Source organism: Cavia porcellus, unplaced genomic scaffold, assembly GCF_034190915.1.
Source record: "Cavia porcellus strain 051 isolate PalLab524CR breed Dunkin Hartley unplaced genomic scaffold, mCavPor4.1 scaffold_16, whole genome shotgun sequence".
NCBI lineage: Eukaryota > Metazoa > Chordata > Mammalia > Rodentia > Caviidae > Cavia > Cavia porcellus.
This window is the reverse complement of record NW_026947499.1, coordinates 60,112,768-60,136,740: the sequence shown is the minus strand read 5'-3', so window position 1 is coordinate 60,136,740 and position 23,973 is coordinate 60,112,768. Positions and strand designations below refer to the sequence as shown.

The 23,973-nt window shown below is 37.7% G+C and overlaps 1 protein-coding gene across 11 annotated transcripts in view; it reads right to left on the bottom strand.

The window, feature by feature from the left end:
• The window catches only part of Myo6 (myosin VI), a 160,455-nt gene that overhangs the window by 101,074 nt on the left and 35,408 nt on the right, over nt 1-23,973 (bottom strand). For 10 of the 11 annotated variants that reach the window (XR_010039917.1, XR_010039918.1, XM_063226924.1 and 7 more), the window contains exon 2: nt 676-817. Coding sequence is in view for 9 of the 11 variants with exons in the window: in XM_063226924.1 (XP_063082994.1) it covers nt 676-792 (117 nt within the window). In the remaining 2 variants the exon portion in view is untranslated. Of the gene's footprint in view, nt 1-675; nt 818-9,225; nt 9,245-23,973 lie in introns of those variants that run through there. The other variant, XM_063226917.1, reaches the window with a different exon arrangement.

Sequence of the window (23,973 nt, the reverse complement as noted above, 5' to 3'; positions counted from 1 at the left end):
TGGTGGCTCACACCTGTAATCCCAGCATTTAGGAGGCTGAGGCAGGAGGATTGTTACGAGTTTGAGACCAGCCTAGGCTACAAAGTGAGCTCAAGACCAGCCCGAATTGCACAGAGAGATCTTATCTCAAAGATGACAACATAAATAAATAAATAAAATAACTTAAAAATTAAAAAAACTTAGTATTTTTACTCAATATAAAACATATTTATTCAAATCCCAGGATAACAAATTTAAATAAAAAGTGCTCCCCAAAAAGAGAAAACACATAAAGGCCAAGCAAAAAATAAACACTGACAACACAGCACCATCACCTTTTATATTTACTTCACACATTTTGAGCACATCACAGATAAACTAATAATTTCAGTACGGTGGCATAAAGAACACAAATGTTGCTTTGATTTCATCACATAGCTACTGAAGATTATAATTATGAAAGGCCCACTAAATTTGGCTCATTTTATCATTGTGCACCATTTTACTCCTAGGACATGTACTTCTGATTTTAATCAAAGTCGTCAATAGAAAGTCAATAATGAACTTAGGACATTTTTTTCCCTTTACTCTGCTAGGAAAATCTTACTTCTATGCGAGGAGAAACATGTATCTCTTTTGGAAACATACCTACTTCTAAAAAGAAATCACATTTTGAAATCTTCCTGAGAAACTCACCTTGCCTTTTTGGTTCAAGGGCTCGATTGTCAAGCTGTCAGGGCCGATATCCACAATACTGCCCATCTGAAACCCATCTGTTGGGTGTGGCGCCCACACAGGCTTCCCATCCTCCATGTCTGGAAGGGTTATCTACTGTCTCCTGTTTCAAAGGAACAAAGAAGGCAACATGAGTAACTTTTGAAAATCTTTTTTAATAGTTCATTATGGGCTGGGGATTTAGCTCAGCATCGTAAGCACCTGCCTTGCAGACACACAATAATGAGTTCGATCCCCAGTACCCAAAAAAAGGGAAAAAAAAAGTTCATTAATTGCAATTTAGGGAAACACATTTCTCCTTATTCCAGATGCTTCCCATTTTTCCCTCTCATCTTGCTGCCCCTGCTCCCTTACACCACCTCTCCAGAAGGGACCAGACAGGGGTAGCTTGAACCTCGAATTACATTGGCTGCACCACCATCTGCCTTTGGTTGTGCCTGCAGAGCAGTACCACACATGCCTAGTACAAAAACAGAAACAGTCATAGGTTTTACCTGTTGTCTCGGTGTAATTTATAGTTGCATAAACCTAAAGTATGCCAGTTTGCACAACAAATTAAGTAGCTGTTACAGTTTATGTTTAGATATCTCCCTAAAGCCCATGTGGTCATTTGTGAGGCCTTTTCAGAGGTGGCTGGATCTACAGTTGGAGACACTAGGATTAGTTCATGATGCAGAGCTAGGATCCAGGGCACCAGGATTAGTGGTATGAGTGCTACCTGAGTAGCCTGGGTAAGATATAAAAGATAGAAAAAACTGTGGTCATCCCTTCTTGCTTTGCTACCTTTTGTACACCACGAACTATTCCTACTCAGCAATACCTGTCTGTCATGCCACACTGCCTTGGCACCAGCAGACTATGGACCAAAACCTCTACAAACTGTGAGCTAAATAAACCTTTCCTCCTTTAACTTCAGGTATCAAGGATTTTGTCTCAGCAACAAGAAAAGTAACTAAGACAGTACTCATCATCAGCATAGATGTTATAGTCTAAACTTGGCTAAGAGTTGAAAATTAAGCCGTTTGCGATGTAAAGGGATAAAAAAGAGATTCCCTATATTCATCTTCATAGAATTCCTCAGCATACTATTTTTGCTGCTGTTGCCTTACTGTTTTATTAAGATAAAACTTACATACAGTGTGACATGCACAAATCTAAGTCCACAAGTTAGCCTGTACTAATGAATATACTTATTCAACAAACACCCTAGTCAATATAGAAAATATTCACCCCAGAAAGTTGCCTCATGCCTCCTGTTGGTCAGGCCCCATCCCACAGATATCCTACTGTTGTTAATCTTTGCCTGTTTTTGAACTTCACATAAGTAAGACCACACAGGATATATTCTTTTGTGTCTAGCTTCTTTCATTTAACAATATGTTTTGATATTCAACCAAGTTATCCCCTGAATGACTGTCCCTCAATCGTTACCTACTGTTCTCCTGATGGATATCTGAACTATTTCCAGTTCTTATCAACTATTAACTTAAATCCAATTTTTCAATTGTTCCCATAAGGCTTCTTCCATATTTGATTTTATATTTATAATCCTATTGAGAGTGAACCAGAATGTATATGGTACCCAAAATACTTTGTTTTTAAAGTTTGTATGCAGTGAGACTAATGTGTCAAGCAGTGCCTCAGCTAACGAATGATCTGACGTTTTAGTTTCAGCACCTCCACTGAAACGTATTTTTTCACTGTTTATCTATACTTAATGAAGAGCTGCTTCATGTGCCATATGTGCCTCAAATATGGGACCGCCACATGGATGCTCTCAGATGTAGCCTCTCAGGAGAGTCAGCGGCGTTTGGCACACAGCCCAGTGAAAAGGCCACTGACTGCTGACAAGCTGCAGCTGTGTGCTGTTGGTTTCTGTCTTCCGGGCAATGCCAGAGCGTGCTGCTTCCCCCATCCTGCAAGGTTCAGGTGTAATTCTGTGTTAACAAATTAAATGGAAATTCTCCACAGAAGTAAAGTAATAACACACTTATATCATTACACATACATCTGTATGCTTTCCCTGATTATTTTGTTTCATGACTTGAAATATTATTTATGTGAGTGATACCCAAATTTGTTTCTCCAACCCAGACCCTCACAGAGCTCCCAGATATTTACCTATCTTATGATTATAGCTAACAGAGATACTAGTATGTTAAATCCTCAGTTCACCCCCTCCTCTTGTTCTTCCTAGTACCAGTAAAGGCAACAACACTCAGTTCAAATTAAACCTGGTGTGAAACAATGCCTCCAGCTCCTTCCAAATTCTTTTTTTTTTTTCCTTCCAAATTCTTATACCACCCGTGAAGCAAGAACTGCACCATTAAGCCACACGCCCAAGCCCTCTTACTAGCCCCACTGTGTAACTATTTTCCTAGCAGCATCTCAAATCGACCCAGTTCTCAGATCTTGTGTCTCCTCTGTGTTAGTCCAAACCAATGAATGCCACCTTTTACCAAGACTTCTGTGGTTAGCTTCAGCTGCCCACGTGTCCTCTAGTCACTCCAGATATCACCAGTAATCCTACTGACTAAAAGGTAAATCTTATCAGGTCATTCTTGTTCCATCTAGGCACAGACTGTTCCTCCCTGTGCCCCTAAGGTACAGCACACAATAGGCAATACAATAGTTGCTGGTAAATGAATGAATGAATTGTTCAGCAGGGATGAAAAGGAGAGGGTAGATTAAAAAAACTGAATGCTCTGAAAACCTAGGCTTGAAACTCAGCTCCACCACGCAAACTGGCTTTTAGGAAAGTTACTTACCCACTCTGATCCTTATCTTCATCCTTATCCATATGGTGGGATAATATCACTTACCTTACAGAATTGCTGTGAGGATTAAGTGACATAAAACTGAGATCACCATTCTAAAAGTATCCAATAGATGCCAGTCATACCTGCCCCCCTAGACTCCCCCACAGTCTTTGTTTGAAGCCAATTTCAAGACAAAGAACTTGGGTAAGCATGGTAATGTCATATAATCCCAGGACTATGGGAGGCTGAGACAGAAGCATCACAAATTCAAACCCCGCTTGGGCAATTTAATAATTTAGTGAGACCCGGACTCAAAATTTTAAAAAAAATTTAAAAGATGCTGAGGCTGTAGCTCATTATGAAAGCGCTAGGTTCATTCTCCAGCACTAGGAAAAAAAATTTAAAAGGTTTTATGGTAGGTATAAAGACAAATGGAAATACAGAATAGCCGGAAATCACTACATGAAAAAAATCTAAAATTAAAAATCATAGTAGAGCAATATCCCCTCAAAGTTAAAAAGTAATAATAATAATAAGACACTAGGCCAGGGTTATAGCTCAGTGATACAGTGACCGCCTGGCAAGCATGAGGCCATGAGTTTGATTCCCAGTACCAAGAGGAAAATAAATAAGTAAATGGTGCCCCACTGTTTCCTAGTGCTAGATAGTTAAAAGGCACACATTTAAATGTTGCTCCTTGTTGTGGTTGATAAATTGTGTCAACTTAAGCAGCAGGGAACCAGGGTTCTTCCTTTGTAAATATCCTTATCCTATGCAAAGAAGGGCAAGGAGATTTTGTGAGCGCTATGCCTGGCAGGGAGGGTGGCCTATACAATACCAGGGAGAAGAGGCTTGTTTTTCTACTTTTGCTCTGGCTGCTGCCTTGAAATATTGTCCCGGTGCCAAGCCACCCAGCCTTGGAGTCAGCTCATTACAGACTAAAACCTCCACAAACAGTGGGCTAAATAAACTCCCCCTTCATTTTGGAAGTCAGTGTTTTGTCCTAGCAACAGAGAAAAGTAACCAAGACACACCTTCATCAAAGCCCTGAGTCTACAATAAAGTTGTTCTTTAAAAAGCCATCCACCCCACATGATGGGAGAACTTAAGAGAAGAAGAGAGCAATGTATTGAAAGTTAGGAATCAAATGGTTGAGAGAAAACTAACATCAAATCCAAAACAAATGAATCTCAAACCAGCAATTTGAGAAAATGCAAATCAACCCAATTTACTATAAAACCTTTAAAGAACACAAGAATTACAGTATGAGGTACTTCTAAGACCTCAGATCTAAAGAGAAATGTAAAACAGAATAGGCAAAAATTGATAATTAAGTTTCCTAACATCATCACACATGCACTCCACGTTGCTGAGCAAAAGGACCCTTACTACTCCTAGGCGAAGGAAGTTAGAGCTCATTTGCTGGAACTATCTGGTCTCTGGACTGAGAATCACCAGGAACAACAACGTATGAATAGACAAACTTCTGGCAGTGGTACTTCCCATATCTGCATAACTCAACTGTAGCAAGAAATCTCAGCCTAGAGACAATCCTCCCTACTAGATACCTGCTTAAATTTCTTATCCTCACCCTGGATTAGTAAAATCTTGACCTCTGTTTGGCAAGAAATACCATACCCTTCATGCCTCCCCTATCCACTGACTCCCACTCTGTCCTCAACTGTAAATTCCCAGCTGTCTTTGTTGTACTCACAGTTAAGCCCTGTCTCTCTCCCCTTTCATGATACCCTTTGTTATAAACTGAATGTATATAACTGAACTGTGCTCCCTAAACATTCATTTGTTGAAACATTAACCTCAAACTCTCTTTGAATGTATGTCTTTTAGGATATAACCAGGATAAATGCAGTTCTAAGGATAGGGTTCTGATCAGAGAGCTGGCCCTATAAAGAGAGACTCTCCATGGACATGCACCAAGGAAAGGCCACATGGCGATACTATGAAAAGGCAGCTGTATGCAGGCCTTCCATCAGAATCCACAGTGCAGATGGATTGATCTCATCAGACCTCCAGGTTCCAAAACCACAAGAAATGAACTATTGTATAGGCCACTCTGATGGTGGTACAATATAGCCTTACCACAGCCTTTTTGAAGAAAGTGTTCCTTAGCATTTTAAAAGTATCAGCATATTTTTTCCTTAACAGCACAACAATAGAAATGAAATATTCATTGGAAGTTACAGAAGATACAACTGAGTCAAATTTTCTGAGACAAGAAAAAAAAGAGAAAGTAGGAAAAAAAGAGGAAAAATATATGAAGCTAATGTAAGTAAAATGAATCGGCACCAAAATACCAGGAAAAAAACCCTTCTACCCCCTAAAGTAGAAACAAAGCTTTGAAATATCCAAAGGAAATTCACCAGAACTGAAAGACATGATTTTCTAAGAGTCTAGCTAAAATATCCACTGTACCCTCAACACGGCAAGTGAGAAACAGCCACCAACATCAAATGTCAGAACACCAGAGAGGTGAGAACAAAAATGGAAGAGTAGGATCCAAAGGATCATAATCGAAATGGCTTCGACAACAGTCAGAGCAGACAAAACACTCTTAAAACTTAAAAAAATTTACTAAAAAAACTTTTTTCAACCTACAACTCCATATGCAGGCAGGCAAACTACCACTCTAAAGTAGAAGAGTGTGACCCAAGGGACAGCCACATGGAGCACTACCATCAGAGTCACCCATCACCCCTGGAGCAAGTTCAGCTTCAAGCAGCAACTTGCCTTACTGTAACCGTGTGACGATGAGATACATAATCCGGAAAAAGCTGAAGATTCTCATTGTACCCAATAACATTAAATAAAAAGAATGAAAACATAACACTGCTTTCTATATAAATGTTAGATTTTCAGAATACTTGTTTGTTTTTGAGACAAGGTCTCACTCATGTAGCTCATGCTGGCCTCAAACTCACAGCAATCCTCCTCCCTCAGCCTCATAAATACTAGGATTACAGGAGTATGCCACACTTTTTAAATGTCTTCATTTAATGGTTTTTAGAATTCTAAGTATTTATACTATAAATTAGCCTTCATTTAATGAGACTTAATTTATTTATCCTACCAAGGATATAAAATTCTTTCAGATATGTTACAATCTGGTCCAAGAAAACCTTTCAGAAAACCCATGCAATTACCACTTATCCTTACTAAGCATATTTGCATATGAAGAGTACTTTAAGAAACTCTAAAGAGAATTGCAAAAGGACAGTCTCGTTTCCCAGTGAAGCGCTAGACACATTAAATGCTAGTTATATATGTATTGCAAGAATACTAAAGGGAAAAAAAACAATCCCCACTGGTGTTAATTAAGGAAATTTTAATTTCAAGGTCTTGCCATGTAGTTCAAACGGGTCTTGAACTTACTGTGTACCCCAGTCTGGCCTCAAACTTTTAGTGATCCGTCTGCCTTAGTCTTGAGGGCTGGGATTACAGGCATGCACCAGCACACCTGGCAAAAAATTCTTTAAAGTTCCTAGTTATTCCAGGAGAAGAGAGACAAGATTGTGTTAATTCTCCACCATGATGTGAAAATTATCTCATATTTGTGACTTGTCTACTGATACAATCTTTTTACAGTCCGCTCTCCAGTAACTTAAAAAATTAATAAACAGAAGCACTATGTATCTTGGAGACAGATGGCAATCTGTCTCTTTTTCAGGATTCTACACTAACTTTTCATTCTTCTTGTGGAAATCTCAAAGCTATTGTCAGGAAGCTTCCAAGGGAGCAGCTCACTAGAAATAAAACACATCCATGTAATTTCCCTCTGGACTCCAGGGACAATCCCATTAAAGTCCACATAACACAGGCAGAGTGAAAAAGATTCGTACTACAAAATACAAGCCATTACCTGCCAGGTCGCCATCATCTTCCAAAGATTACCTTCTTACAAGTATAGCTATGACACAGTGCTATTACACAGGACGGACCACCACTCTACATCTTAGTAGCTAGAATGTTATAGAAACTGAGTACTAGCTAAAAATAATTTGGGGGTGGGCAGGAAGTGCTAGAAAAAGAAACCAAAAAGGATGAAACTGGTGCTAAACAAGGAAGGTAAACGCTTCCTGGGCCATCTTGGTTATTCTATTTCATTCACACTTAGCCAACACTTAGCCACATACTGTTAGATGCTAGGAATAAAATGCTGACCAAAAAGAAACAAGCTACCTGGCCTCAGGAAGCCTTCTATCTAATGGGAAAATAATCACTAGAATAGAAGGGTAAACAAAGTTGGTAAAATCGCTGACCTAGAAGGATCTTAAATTCTAGTAGGGGTGGGGTCAAAGAAATATGACAGATGTATCAAATTGGCCTTTCAAACAAACAGCTCCCTTATCTAGGAGGCCCTGGCCTTGCTGATCAGAACAGCATACAGCAAATTATGTTGAAAATTTTGGTTTTAGAAGAAATAAAAATTCAGTAGTAATGAGAAGAAAATATCACCACCAATTGCAAACTTAGAACAAAGAAATATGAAAACATCACAAGATTAACAAATTCCAAAAATGGACTACCTATTTAATGAAGTAATTTTGACTGACATTACTCATTTTCATTCATTCACTGAGTATTTACTATGTACCAGGTATTATTTTAGGTTTATATTCCAATGGGAAAACAGATCAATAAAAAAGAAAAATATTTCATGGAGCTACAACTCCCCTTCTGCAGGTCTAATCAATCACATTGCTGGTCTTAATGACTGACCATTTTTAAAAAGCAACTTCCAAATATAACCTAAGAAATGTCTATGAATCAATATTTAAAGCTAGGCTCATTATCACTTTATTCTTAGAAATAATGAACACAAATACTAACTTACTAAACTGGTAAAGCTCAGTAGCCTAGCCAAAAAAAAAAAAAAGCAAATATTTCACTAATAAATTTATTACACATTTTTAAATGACCTCAAAATTCTCAGGAAAATTACAAGTACTATACCACCCAAATTGTTAGAATTGGTTATACAATTATCTTACAGATTTTCAGGTAAGAAGTCATAAATTATATTTCAGATATAAACTCCTGCCTAAATTACTATCACAAAACAGATTGAAGGAGCTGGGGATTTAGCTCAGCAGCATAAACGCCTGCCTTGTAAGCAGGCAGTCGTGAGTTCGATCCCTGGTACCGATAAAAAGGAAAAAAAGACCAAAAAAAAAAAAAAGAAAAAGATAACTCAGCCAAAATGTGCACTATAATTTTAGAGAAAGCCCTGTATTCTTCAGAGATTATCCCAGTTTACTTCAAAACTCAAGATTTCTTTCACAAATGGTAAAACAAGAATAAGTAACAGCAAAGTAGTAATTTATTTCAGGTGATTTAAATTTTACATGTTTTCAATTGATTCACTATCCAATGATTAAATCTGCAAACTAACTTGATGTGCTACATTTAAAAGTCACTTCTTTAAAGTTTGTTATCTTTTGGGGGGAAAAAGATAAAATTTTAATTTAGTTTTCTATCAAGAAATAGCTGGACCACAAAAACTGGCAAGTGAAAATAATCAAACTTCAGAAACCAAGTTAGACCAATCAAAGTCCACTTTTCCAGAAAGATCTTAAACAGTCACACTCTGCTCAAATTCAACCAGTCTACTATTTAAATCACTGGCCTGGGTTAATGTTAATGAGATTTTTTCAAGAACTAACAGGTCTATACGTAAACAAAACCACCATCAAGATGATATTCATCATTAAAGTGGTAAGAAGTCTGATCAAACCTTAAGTCACTTTGATATTTCACTTCTCTTTAAGCATTCCCAAACTGAAGCTGAAGACTTTGACCAGAAGTACAGTGATCTCAAGTTCAGTCTAATTCGGGCAACACAGTTCTCCTACAAATTAAATAGGAAAAAACAAGAACTCAAGTAGAATCCCATATTAAAAGGATATACACATCAAAAAGGAAAACTAGAGCGTGTCATTCAACTACTGTATCACTGTCTTATAAGAAAACCAATGGATCAGTAATAACAAAGTTCCTATTTCACCCACAAGACTAAGAAAAGTAGAGGTAACTCTACTTAGTCTGTGTATCTGTGCATATACACATGTATATCACACAAAAACAAGAATTGACAATTTTTTTCTCCTAGTTGTCAAAGGAAATAAAATCAGTTTCCTAAGGTATTCATTATATACTAGGCATTTTAGTAAACTACTTTTTACTGTCTCACTTAATTTTTAAAACTCTGGGAGGTAACTACCATCTCTTTTTTTATTAGTATATGTTTTAACATTTCCCTTTCTTTCCTTCCCTCCCCTCTCCACCCATCTCCTAATTCCCTTCTCGTTTTTGGTACTTTTGCAGTAATGTTTGCATTCTTTCTCTGGAGCTGGTACATATACTAATGCATCTTAATTCCTTTTTTCATTTGCCATCCCTCCCTTCCTCCTCCCATCTCTTGAACTGCTTCCCCTTGGAGAATGCTCTTTTTCCCTATTTCTATTATATATCCTTTAGTTTGTTCTTTATACTTTGGATTTCTCATATGAGAGATAAGGGAAATTGAGGTTTAAGGCCACTTGTCCAAATAGAGATGAGTAGGAAACAAGTTGTAAAGGCAGGGTTTTAAATCTTGTGTGACCCCAAGTCCAAACTTGCAATCATTACATTAAACAACTTTGCCCAACTGAGCTTCTTATCTGCAACTTGGTTAACATTTGTCCCGAAGTCTGGAAAAAGACTTATCTAATACCATGTTGTTCTAACCCTTTTTATATTTTCCTTGCAGTGCTACAGATTGAACCTAGGACTTCACATATGCTAGATACGTGCTCTGTCACTACGCCACACACTCATCCCCTAACCTATTCTTTACTCAAATAACTTTAAAAATAAGTATAATTTAAAAGAAGTGTAAAGAATTTTTGAAAATCCCATCACTTCTTTTAAAAATATTAAAATGTTTATTATTTCTTACACATGAAGTCTTTAATTTGTACTTAGATTTAAATTCTTTAGTGAAAAGATTACTGAAAGTAAACAGAACTGCTTGGTTTGATTGGCCTATGTGTCATAAGAGGGTGCACAGAGGGCTGGTGACACAGTGGCAAAAAACAGGACTATAGAAAAGACAAAAGTTCACTTAAATCAGGTGTACTGCCAAGAAGGGCAGTCACAGTGAGAGACTGGAGTTTTCATAAGGATTTGAGGACATGGAGAAAGGATGTAGACAAAAAATGTGATTGTCTTAAAAAATGTCTTTATCTAGATCATTTAGCACCTTGTAGATCTTCCCAGAACACTGGTCTGGTGTTAATACTGTTCCTAGCTGGAATTTTGACAAAAACTCTCCCTCAGGTCTTTAGCTTTTGATAAGAAAGTGATAAGGAGGTCTACATATATCTTTAAGACTTCCAAGGAAGGAAAGAGTAGTAGGCTTTATGTCAAAAGGTTTGTTACTGTTTTATCAGACCACTTGTCCATAACAGAACATCTTTAACTGGAGTTTTTTGTTGCCCATGGTTTTAACTAGAATTCAACTTACTGCTCCAAAGGAACAGTCACTACACCATGCTAAAGGTAAATACCTTTTACAGGGATTTAATTTTGTTTTCCAGTTCACACCACATTTAAACAGCTAGCTAAGAAGCAGAGATAATCTGAAAGTACCAGAGCTTTTCTTTGGAATTTTTCGTTTTGTTGAACCAGTTATAAAATACTATTGTTACCACTTCTCTCTTAATTGACATATCAATAAAAAGTCAATAAGTATAGTGTCAGGAAAAATAAGTTGCCTCTTTTCTAATCTGCTCTAAAACCACAATCAACACAAAAGACCTCTATGACCTGAAAAGATGCAGGGATGCCTCCCGGCCAGCAGGTACACAAAGGATACCAGTTCAGTTCTGACAGTATAAGGTCCTACAGTCTGAAGACCCAAGCCGCACGACTGTTCCTAACTCTGATGCCAGCTGCAAGCCCTGGGTTATTTTACTCTCACTTCTGAGATTCAAGGATTTGCTCAAGCTGCCCTCAGCACTTAAAAAATACACACACACTGGCTTATGATCAGAAGACATTACAAAGGATACAGATGCAAAAAGAGAAACATGAAAATTCCCATGGGGTTTTTTACAGATTGTCCTTTGGGGTTCTTAGTGGAGACTTTCACAAACATGACTGACTTATGGAGAACCTTATCAAAATATGACTGGACAAAAACAAATGTCTCTGACCCAATGCTGACAGACTGGGTGTGGAAACACAGCAAGATCTGGTTCCTTCAGCATTCTTTGTGGCCTCTCCCTGCAGCCTCCCTCCCTCCAACATAGGGAGCAGGGCTCCTCTGGAATGATGCAAAGGGTCCCTCATACTAGGTCAAGTGGGGTAGGTCAGAGAATTTTTCAAGGTCAGATCCAAGATAGAAAGGCAGCAGATTAGTTTCAATTCTGTACCTTGGAGAAGAGCAATTCTACATTCTAAGGGTCAGGAACCTTGAACAAAAACAAAAACAAAGCAAAACACTAAAACAAATGTTTATATATACATTGATATACAAATATACATTGATATACAAAAAGCGACAAGACAGAGACACACAAAGAAGAAAACAGAGAGAGAAACATAAGGGAACTCCAAATTTCTTTTCAAGGGCCATCTTTACTTCCAATCATACTACATAACATGCACTGAAGAAGTATCTACTCATCTATCTAAAAACGCAAATGCAAATTTTCTCATTTTAAAAAGTAATTAAATGTTCCTCAAACTCCCACAACCATAACTACCTACCATTCTGGGTGTGTGTCCATGTGAAGTTTTCTTGTGTTTTAGTTTTCATGGTTGAGGGGGAGCTGTTTTGTTGGGGGGGTTTCTGGTTTTTTGCTTTTTTGTTTTTTTTAGGTAAGCTCTCACTCTGTAGTTCAGATTGGGCTTGAACTCACTATGCACCCTCGGCTGGTCTCAAACTTGCTGTGATCCTCCTACCTCAATCTCCCAAGTGCTGGAATTACAGACATTCACCACCACACTAGGCCTGGACGTGTGTCCATATATTCTGCCTTGTGTTATGTAACTAAGGTCAAATCACTTCCATTTGTATTTAAGATCCATGTCTCTATTCACCCTCCAGATCCTACGATCCCCTCAGTCAAACAGAAACAAAGTCAATCACTCTTCCGTCTTTCTCACCTTTTTCATTTTTCATCTCCCTCTCCCCACACCTCTCTCTTTCACCTCCTCTTCCCCTGCATGGCATCGTCAGGTTTTCCTCTTTACTTCAGCACGGTTCCCTTAACTATCTATACTCACTACCCTATTTTCTCACTTCACTTTTTTTGGACACCTTTCTGCCAAGCATACATTCTCATCCCATCAAGATCACCAAGGACCTCCACAATGCTAAATCACATGAGCAATTTTTAATCTTTATATTCCTAAACATGAAGCATCATGTGACACAGTTGGGCACTCATCTTCTTGAAGCACTTACTTCAACTTTTGTGTTTAATATCAGAAATTCCTATAGATGAATTCTTTGCCTTTTTCTCTATCTACTCTCATCTTCCCTAGTATTCTGGGTTTAATCATTCTAATAATGGCTAATAATGGCACTGAGAGTATTAACATGCTAATCGTGCCCAACTCATGTTATTTCTCCTGAACTCCAGACCTGTAGAGTTCCATGCACTGTTCAATATCACCACTTAAGATACCAACAGCCTACCAAACCTATCATATCCTAAACTGACCTCCCTCTACTTTTTAAAACTGTTTGTCTTACAATCCTCTTTTCCTTAAATGACAATTTCAGCCTGACAGTTGCACATGCCAAAAACTCTGAAGTCATTCTTGACTCCCCACTTTTATATTCGATATCCAATCTTTCAGCAAATCCTGTTGCCTCTGTTTGCAGATTTTATCTAGTAACTGGCTAGATTTCAACAGTACACCTGATTTCATTCTGGCCCTAATCAACATATCTCACTAAGCTTACTACAGTAGCTTCTGATTTACTTCCCAGCATCATTTTCTTGACCATAGACAGCCAGTTCTAGGAACAGTGGCCAAGTTGATCCTTTCATAACCTAAGTCATAGAACAGCTCTTCTTAACACCATCCCAGTCTCTCCCATCTTCCTCACATAAAATCCTAACTCTTAACAGTGGCCCCAAGACTGTCCACAAATTACGGCTCTTTCCTCTAACATACCTGATGCTGATCACTTCTACTCTCTGTCTTCTCACTCTACTGAGCCATGATGGGTTCCTGGGTACTCTTTGGAACTGAGTCTACTTCAGGAAAATAGTCAGCATATGCTGACTCAATTCTGCCTGAAGACAGCAATAAGGCTTGCTCTCTTATCTTCCTGTCTTTCCTCCATTATCTTATTCTCAGGGAGATTTCTCCCGACTAGACTATTTAAAAGAGCAACTCCATCATCAGGCTTTTTGAAATACTGAAAATAGATTTTAAAAGATCTGTTATACCTCAAAGCCTCAAGACAGGAAGCGCAGTACTCTTCAATGGCTCCCAAATCCTGACTCCCCTTGAGTTTGATGGGGAATATGCCTCATGGAATTTCTAATGACTGTGCTGGCCCACTCAGATTCATTCAGATTCAGCAAGGGGCTGATTGAGGCCAAGAGAGCGAGAAGACCTCAGTGGCAGGTCTTGTGGGACTCAGTATCAAACAAACAAGAATCCAAGAGAAAAGAAAGCAAGTGTTCGCGGTTAGCTAAACATTCCCACTTCCCAGGGGACCCTGCAAAATCTCTTGATTTACTGAGGTGGAATCAATCACTCTTTCTTTTGATCTATCTAATATTTCTGTCTAGGGCTAGGAAAAGGGCATCATGCATACTAAGCACCTGCTCTATCACTAAGCCACACCCCTAATCCCTGAGACAGATCTTCAATAGAGCATTCTTAATAACTAGAAAAGTTTTGAAAAACAGTTTTGCAACAGGGCATACATTTTGTCTTTAATCAGACACTTGAGTTTAAAACAATAAAGCAAGCAAGTAAAACAGAATCAGTAAAACTTCTCCACACAATTAGTGCTCTGCTTAGTGTCCCAAGATTATTTTCCAACTGCGTGGGCAATAGTAATTTCACTGACTTTCAGAAAGACAAATTGGAAAGTATTTATGAGCCTCAGGAAGAACTTTTATTTAACTATCAATCAACAGTGGGATAGGTAACCAAAAAATAAAAAAATTAAAATGTTAAATCTCTAACAAATTCATTCTGAAATAACTCCTTAAAGAACTATACTTATCTTGTCTTTTGTTTTAATGTTTTGTTTTGGTATGTTTCTGATTTTTGGTTTTCTGAAATAAGATCTCCTTGCTATGTAGTCCAAGCTGGACTTCAACTCAGTACATAGCCCAGGCTGGTTTCAAATAGTGATTCTCCTGCCTCAACCTCCTCAGTGCTGGGATTATATGCACATGCTACAATGACCAGCCTTCATCTCCTGACTGTAAAATTAAAGAACTATTAACAATAGATTGGGCCAAGGATTTAGCTCAGTGGCATAAGCACCTGAATGGTAAGTGCAAGGTCATGAGTTTGAACTCCAGTATCAAAAAAAAAAAAAAAAAAAATAGGTTGATGAGACTATGAGTACATTAAAAATGCGTCTTCCTACAAAATGTGATTGTCTCAATACATAAGTAAATCACATAGTGAGGCTGTGAAGATTAAGAGTAGAGTCTGTAGAGGACTGAATCATGAAAATGAAATTGTTAAAAATGTACTCTACAAGTGTTTACTGAATTGCTAATATAAGCCCAGCACAACACCAGAAAAAAAAATTAACATTTCTCATCCTAAATAAGAAAAGCACAGTTTTTCTATAAAGTGTACATACATATACACAAATCAGATCCCCAAAACATAAAATTACAAGATTATTTCCTACTGCCATTAAAATAAAAACTACTTATCTGGGAGAGGTGGAATAACTGAAGTGAGGCCTGGGGGCTGGACACTACATGGCTTTGGGCTGAAGTCCCTCAGCAGAACAGCTGAGTAAGGCCTTCACATCCCCTTCTCCTCCCTCCACTCAGTGGGCTACCTTAAGCCCCGAAAGTGAAGGTTCACACTCTTACCTTTTGGTCAGCAAACTAAGGAAAAATCAAGCAAACATATCCTTGTCCTTTCAACAAATCGAGACTCCACTGCCTTATTAACCAAGTAAATATTTGTTAGGCTAATTCTTGTTTAATACCAATTTTAAAAATCAAACATTTGTGAAAAGCTAGAAACCCAGAGTTCTAATTCCACTACGTCAATACTGCTTTTTCCAATCTATTGTCCCTCCCCTTCACTGCCTACCACACAAACGTCTTTATCCCTCCCTTACCACATAAATAAAAGACTGAAGAAATCTTATATATGATCACCAAGACAAAATTACTTTGCCTAACTGAAGCCATTCAGATGCTTGGTTTTAGAAAGAGTGGAATTTCATCTTGAAAATATTTCCACAAATTGAGGAGTATTCTAACCAATGAATAGCAAAATTTTTTTAAATTGGGAAGCTAAATGTTGAAATATTAAATAAAAAAAATACTTGGTATTACAGAGTATGTACTGAGTGGGAGAAGAGGAGAAAAACAGCTTAGTGGAAGATAAAATTGAAAGGCAGATGCATTTCCAAGTGTGAAAGGCCTTAACTCTAGTTCTCTATCCTATAGGCAATGAATCACCATCTATTTAGACTTATACATTAGAAATATTCGGGTATTCTGGTAGAAGAGATTGTATGAAAGAGTCCAGTATCACAAAAAAGGAAAGAACAACAACATAAGTGGGACAGCAGCACAGACAGAAAATGGGATGGATACCATACAGCAGCAATTGACAAGTACTGAACAAATAAAACATGAATTAAACAGGGTGAGTCATGGAAAGCAGAACTTACAAGAAAAGTGAATATTTACTATTACAGACAGCTAAACTGGGGAGAAATATTAAAGGCAGTCAGATAAGGCTGGGCCCTCCAGAGAGAGGACAAAGGTGAAACACATTTCAATAGGGGCCAGAGACACATTTGTTGGAAATCTGGCCTCAAGATAACCAGGCTGTGTACTCCCTCCAAGAACAAACACCAGCCTAATGAAGCCTGGATAGACCTCAGTCACCCTAGTGGACAACCTAGACCTCTGGACCCATCATTTCCTAGAAAGACTCTTGGTTCTTTCTTTGCACCTTGTTACGTGACTTGTTTCCCTGGTCACTATTACCTGAGCAACTATACTTGTATCCTTACTGGTTAATCAAAGCTGGAACCCATGCTGTACCCATGCTGGTATTGCTCTACAAAATGTACCTATAAAGTGGGGTCCTAAGCTACCTATTCAGGACCTCTCCTGTTCCTCTAAGAGAACATTTCCATTCTCAGTAAGTATCTTCCTACTCTTAAGCTTCCTTTTTTCTAGAATTCATTCTTTGATTTTTAGAGAACACAAACTCAGTATATTAGACATCAAACAGGCTGGGAACTATAATAATCCCTTATATCATATCTGAAAGTTCTGATATCACCCCTGTAACAATATGATAAATTTATTCTCTTATGTATAAAAGTGATTAACCAAGTGTGGGTCACACGCCTGTAATTCCAGAAGGCTGAGGGAGAAAAATCACTGAGTTAGCAGCCAGCGTGAGCTACACAGTGAGACCCTATCTCAGGCAGTATCCCTCAAATCAAATGTATACACTGTCATCACAGTTAGCATTTCATACCAATGTTTTGGATTAATAAAATTCAGGAAACACGATAATATAGTACTTTCTCAAAACATGAATAAAAATACAAAATTTATGTAAGTTAAGATTTTTTTTTTTTTTTTTTTTTTTTAAGGGTTGGGGGTTTAGCTCAGCAGCACAAGTTCCTGCCTGGCAAGGGCAAGGTCATGAATTCAATCCCCAGTACCAAAAAAAAAAAAAATTTTTTTTAGTAGGTTTTGATAAACTTCTGTTAAAATGTCAAACAAATCAAATACTGTAAGAATTTCTCAGGCCAGGCACGATGCCACAATCCTGTGTTCCCAGCACTCTGGATTGCCTCAAGGTTGAGGCCAGCCCGAATTACATAGTGAGTTCAAGTCCATCCTAAACTACACAGTGAGACCCTGTCTCAAAAAGCACCCCCCAAAAAATTTGTTGAGTGGAATAACTGACTGGACTTCTAATTTTTTAGAGTGAAAGTGGAGACAAATTTATTTATTACTTGGTTCATTTATTAAAAACCATTTTATAAGAAAGCACAATAGTTTCATCAAGGCACTTTAAAATTTTTCAGTTTCTCAAAAACAAAAATAATCACCATAAAATGTAAAATATTGCTCATATGATCCAAATCCCCAAATATCTTCTAGCTCAGACAGCATGATATATCGCCCAGGAATGCAGGGATATAGCGCTTCACTTTCCTCAAACACAGTCAACAGAAAACCAACTGTCTGTTCTGTGGCTGATTTTTAAGTGGACCTCACAAAGAAAACTTTCTTCACTGTGTGCTGGGCATTTTGCCTTTACTTTCAACCATTAATACAGCAACACATGACTGCCTTTAAAGCTACTGCAAAGTTCCTAGCTTTAAGGTCATCTAAATTCAAAAACATTAAATCAGACTGCCCCGAGTACTCAATTATTGTTTTATACAATCTCATTCATTCTCTGGACTTAATTACACAGTGATTATTCAACAATTAAAATTCAACTCAGCTGCAATTCAGTCTCAATTCACAAAACTTACAATAGTAGAAGAGATAAATTCTAACTCATAGAAGAGGTAAACTCTGTTAGACCAACTGAAGATCTCTTTATAAAAGAATATACTTTCCACATTCAGGATTGGAACCTGTTTTTTTTCTTCAACCTACCTGCTCACATTACAATAACACTCAATTTACAATTTCTCATAAATCCCACTGAAATGTGACAGTGGTTCACGAAGATGGACTTTTCTATTGTTTACTAAAGTGAAAAAAGAACAAACTTCATTATTTAAGCAGCCCAACATAGTGTTTTTTAAAGCTTATGTAATCAGTAACAGTGCCTTCCTTCTCCATGTCTGGTTGCTGGACTTGCTATCCAGCTATCATTCTGAGACCTCATTCACCACACACTCTTCTGTATATATCTGAGTTCCTTCACGCTAAACGTAAGTAAATGTTTAGAATTTTAATTTTCTGCACACAAATTTTCCCCTTTTGCCTGTGTATAAAATGGACTCTAGCCCAACTTAATTTTTTTTTTTTTTTTTTTTGTTCCCAAGAAAAGGTCTCACGGTGCAGTTCAGACTGCCCTGGACTCACTATGTAGCACATACTGGCCTAGAACTCACCACAATCCTCCTGCCTCAGCCTGCCAAGTGCTAGAGGATCACAGGCATACGCCACCATGCCTGGCTTCCAACCTATTTTCTTGAAAAATAACAGTTTATTTTGTTAACAACACACTAGAAACGCAATATGATTACTCAATGTAACTCATTCATGTCAATGAGGCAATATTATTTAAAATGTGCAGGACAGGTTAATGCATGAAATAAATCCATCTTAATCTAAAGTTTAAAAACTTTTGAGTCAAATGATAACAGTGATTATAACTGACCAATGTGTTAAAATTCTTAGCAGAATGTCAGAATTTCGCTGTTTTTACAGTGTAAACAATCAGTAACATGTCAGTGCACTCACATTTTCAAATACAAAAGCGAAGACAGGGATAGGAATGACTCATCAGTAGACACGTAACACAGCCAGCACAAAGCGGCCCTGTAGTAATGAGACTGGCTGCCATCTAAACTGTGCCAACACTCTACGTTCTTTAATAAAAGTCTATTCCTATTAGTGCACACTGCTTTAAACATTATACCACAAGAAAACTTTAACATACTTGACAACATTCAATTTTGTTCAAAAGTTGAAGGAGGCTGAAGTAGGACGATTGCTATGAGCTTGAGGCCAGCCTGGGCTACATAGTGAGACCCGTCTCAAAAAACAGTTTTTTGGGCTGGGGATTTCACTCAGCAGCATAAGCACCTGCTTGACAAGCATGAGCTTGTGAGTTTGATAACCTCGTACAAAATAAAGCTTCTACATTCTGCAAAACTGCCTTGCAAGGCTTATGGAAAAAACAAGGTCAAGGGCAGAATCCTAAAAATCCATGCTACTTTGTCAGAGCACTAAAACAAGAATAAACCCAATTTTATCAAAATCCAATCCAGATTTCTTTAATCAAACTGGTAACACATAATAAAATATCCTGTAGAACTTCCACTTCCTTGCAGATTCATTAGCAAGCTTAATTCTGATTTATCTAATATTAGACAGGGTACTTCTATTCTCTAAAGATACCTAAAAATAACTGTTTCCTGTTAAGTTTTAAATAAAGAAATACTGTACTTAAACATCAGAAATGAAAATAAGGTTCCACCACAGACGCTTAGGACATCAAAAAATTTAAAAGGATGTTTTTAACAACTATAAACCAATAAGCTTGATTTCAAATTCTGAACCAAACAGACAAATTCCAAGTAAAGTAATAACTTGCCAAAATCAACAAAGGAAGAAAGGGAAAAGAGTAATAGCCCATGAACTTAAAGAAATCATGTCTCTATTTAGACATTGTAAGAGAAGCACCAGGATTGTGTCCTTCTCCATTAATTCCTAGCAAATAACAAATTCGTTTTGAAGACAAGAGTAACCTTATCAGTAAGATTCACCAACACAGATGTATACATATGTATACATATACAGATGTATGTATAAATCCTAAACAAAGCCAAATCATGTTGCAAGCTAAATCCGCTAATACATAACATGTAAAATATGTAATTAGCAAATCTGGATTACTTTAACATTATTCAAATTTATTATGGATGTGCTTTATTATGGATGTGAACACAGTACAAGAAAGCATCTCCAGCATAATCACAAAGACATGTCACTATAAACCCACCAGTTGGACAAAATGTTTTTCAATTGACAACAACAAATGCTAGCAAAGATGCAAAACTGGTAGAACTCTTACCATACCTCTGGAAGTCTACACTCAAACATAGCCTGAGTATCCTGTATCTAAAATCTTCAAACTGAAAGTATTTGACATTTCTTCAATCCCTAGTACTGCCAATAAATAAATGAATGAGTGCATGTATTAGACATTTCAATTTTTTTGGACTCTGGAAAATCTACATATGTATAATAAGGTATCTTTGGGATGGCACCCAACCCTACACATAAAATTCATTTATGTTTCACACACACTTTATACACACAGTATACAGATAATTTTACACAATTCTTTAGTGATCTACATGGCTGTAGCCCAATACACAAGGTCAAGTGTGGAATTTTTCCACTTGTGTATTTATGCTGACACTCAAATTAAGATTCTGGAGCACTTAGAATTTCAGATTAAGGATGCTCAACATGATTTCCTCAAGAGAAACTGTCATCCACACAATGACTGAATTCAACAAATGAACAGTTGAATCTATACCCACACAATGGAAAATTACTTGGCAATAAATAGTACTCAACAGAGACAGCCACAATGTGGATGAATCTCAAGAGTTATCCTAAGATCCCATTTATATGAAATTTTAAAACAGCCTTAACTAAATTCCGAAAGAACATGGCGGATAGATAGCAGCAGCCTCTGAGGCTCTCAGAGAAACCCCACTTGAAATCTAGGAATGGTGCCGGACAGGAAGTTCCAAGCAAGGGGACATATTCTTTGCTGACCCAGGAACAAACTAAATTAAGAGAAACCATCTGGAAACGCAATCCTGGTGAGACAGCAGGCACAGATAAGGTCTCAGCACGGAAGCTGAACCCGCACCACTGCAAACTGCGACTTGAATTACCTGCGGCCACTGTTGTGCCCTGGTCACCACAGCGGAGAGAGAGGCGTGAAAGCTCGGAGAGTGAGAAGCGATGAAAGGAGTTGGGAGCAGGATTGGCCGGGTGCCCTGCATCGACCTGCAGTGAGTGAGCGAATCGGGATCCTTATATAGAGAAGGAGGCTTCAACGGAGGACATACTCGGGCCAGGCAGACTTCCCAGAACGAGAAGCTGCAGTGACTTCAGTCACATATCCCCCTCTCAAGTGGGATTGGTGGGGAGTGCCTGGCCTGTGAGACGCCGCTGGCTGAGACCCAATAGACTTGCCCAACTCAGGTCCCAGCGCCTGAAGGTGCATCCTAGAGGTGAAGCCTGCGGTAGGTTGACCTGGAGGGGCAGGCCCAGCAGAGGCTGCCCAGGTCTGTGTCTCCCTAATACACTACACTTGGCGGAACACCTAGCCAGCGCAATTCAAACAGACTGTGGCCAACAGGGAAGGAAGCTGGGCCTCCTATACATGCTTAAATATAAGGAACAAAGAATATGGGAAGAGGGAACAACAAGAAAGGGTCCTCAGCCCCCAATCCTGAGAAACACGCAATAGCAGACACAGCACCAATAGATATAAAGCGCTATCTCCAGAGCCTTATAGACAACTTCAGGAATGAAGTTATTAATGACCTGAAGCAAGACATAAGCAGAATAGTTAGAGAAATGCTAAGCACCGCCCAAGAAAAAACAGATGGTAGAATGGAAGAACAGAAAAAAAAAGGGGAGAATCGTTTGATTGGAGAAGATAGAGAAAACACAGAATACATGAAGCAGGTTCAAAGAGATTACCAGGAAACTAAAAACTCTATTGAAAACTGGCATAACAGCTTGAAAGAAACTAAGGACAGATTATTTGAACTGGAAGGCAGATTTGTAATATGGGAGCATGAAATGAAAAACTTCTTAAAAATAACAAAAAAACAAACAGCAACAATACAAAAACTAGAAGATGATAAGAGGATCTATAACTTAAGAATTAAGAACATAAGAGAAGTGGGAACACAAACAAATGGACTACAAAGCTATTCACAGAAACAATCCAAGAGAATTTCCCCAATTTGGCAAATGGTAAAGATACTCAGATATATGAGGCATACAGGACACCAGCCACTTACAACCCAAACAGAGCTACATCCAGGCATATAATAATCAAAATTCCAGAAATCCAATATAAGAACAGAATATTAAAAGCCATCAGAGACAAGAAACAATCACTTACAAGGGAACACCCATCAGAATTACAGCAGACTTCTCGGCACAAACCATCAAATCACGAAGAGCATGGGGGGAAATAATTCAAGCTTTGAAAGATAATAACCTCCAGCCAAGATTGATATATCCTGCACAACTGTCCCTACAAATTGATGGAAAAACAAGGTACTTCCAGGATAAAGAGGAACTAGGGGAATTTGCAACCACCAATGCAACTCTACAGAGAATACTACTGCAGGATATTCTAAAAATGAAAAATACCAAGATTCCAGAAATACTGGCAGAGAGGCCACAATGAATGGAGCAGAAAACGAAATGAAGAATGACAAACTGACAACAAACGACAGAAAAAGAGCTCACCAGAAATGAGGCAGAGAAGATCGGGAGGTAGAAACAGCAATTTTGGAGAAAACAAGACATCACAATAACTAGTGCTGATTTAGTATCATCTTGTTTTGAAGTCCCATCAAACGTGTATTCTTCAGTCTCCATTGGTCTTAAAAGGTTGTATCTTATTGGATTTTATTATATATGATAATACAAGCAAAAACTTTTACAGACAAGGAGTTTATATAGAAACCATTGTTCATTTTCTGTCAATTGGTTCTAAATACCCTGTAATAATGTCATTCTCTTGAATGGTTTTATAGTGTCTTGATATGTTTGGTGCTACAGTACACGAAGTTATACTCAAAGATTTCAAGGAAAGAGACACTATGGTAACTATTTTTATGTCAGGATATCTTGTGATGAAACACTGTTTTGCTTAAATGGTTATGATTCAACCTGCGCTATTCTGTTGTTATGCCCTCTTTTATTTCAATTCCCCTTTTTTTTTAATTATTTACTTTTTTCTTTTTATTTTTTAATTAAGGTAAAAATAAATAAAAAATAGCAGGATACATTATAGTAACCTACTTTGATTTCCTATTAACTTGATTTGAAATCCTGTATTGCCCTCACCATCTTGTTTTGACTGATTTTCCTCTATTCTGCTTTGCTTGATAGTACCAAGATCGAAAGTATAGGCATAACTGTGAAGACAGTAAGAATCATTATGACACCCATTCCGATTGACTATTATTTTCTTTTAAAATCCTGTAATGTCTCCAATGCTTTGGTTTTATTCTTTCTTGTTTAGTTCAATTTTATTATAACTGCCAATTCTTCTTAAAATACCAAGAGGCAGTATGGTAACCATTGTTGATCATCTTATATTTTGTTTTTACAGTATGTCCATCCTTTTGATTTGACTGACTCTGTCGCATTTGGTTTTACTCTCTTCAAGAAAAGTAGTAAGAACTGTGGGAGTAATAAAACCCAAAATGTGTAATTGTCATTCTACAAAAAAAAAAAAAGAAAAGAAAAGAAGTGCTCTAAAGGTTATAACTGCATAT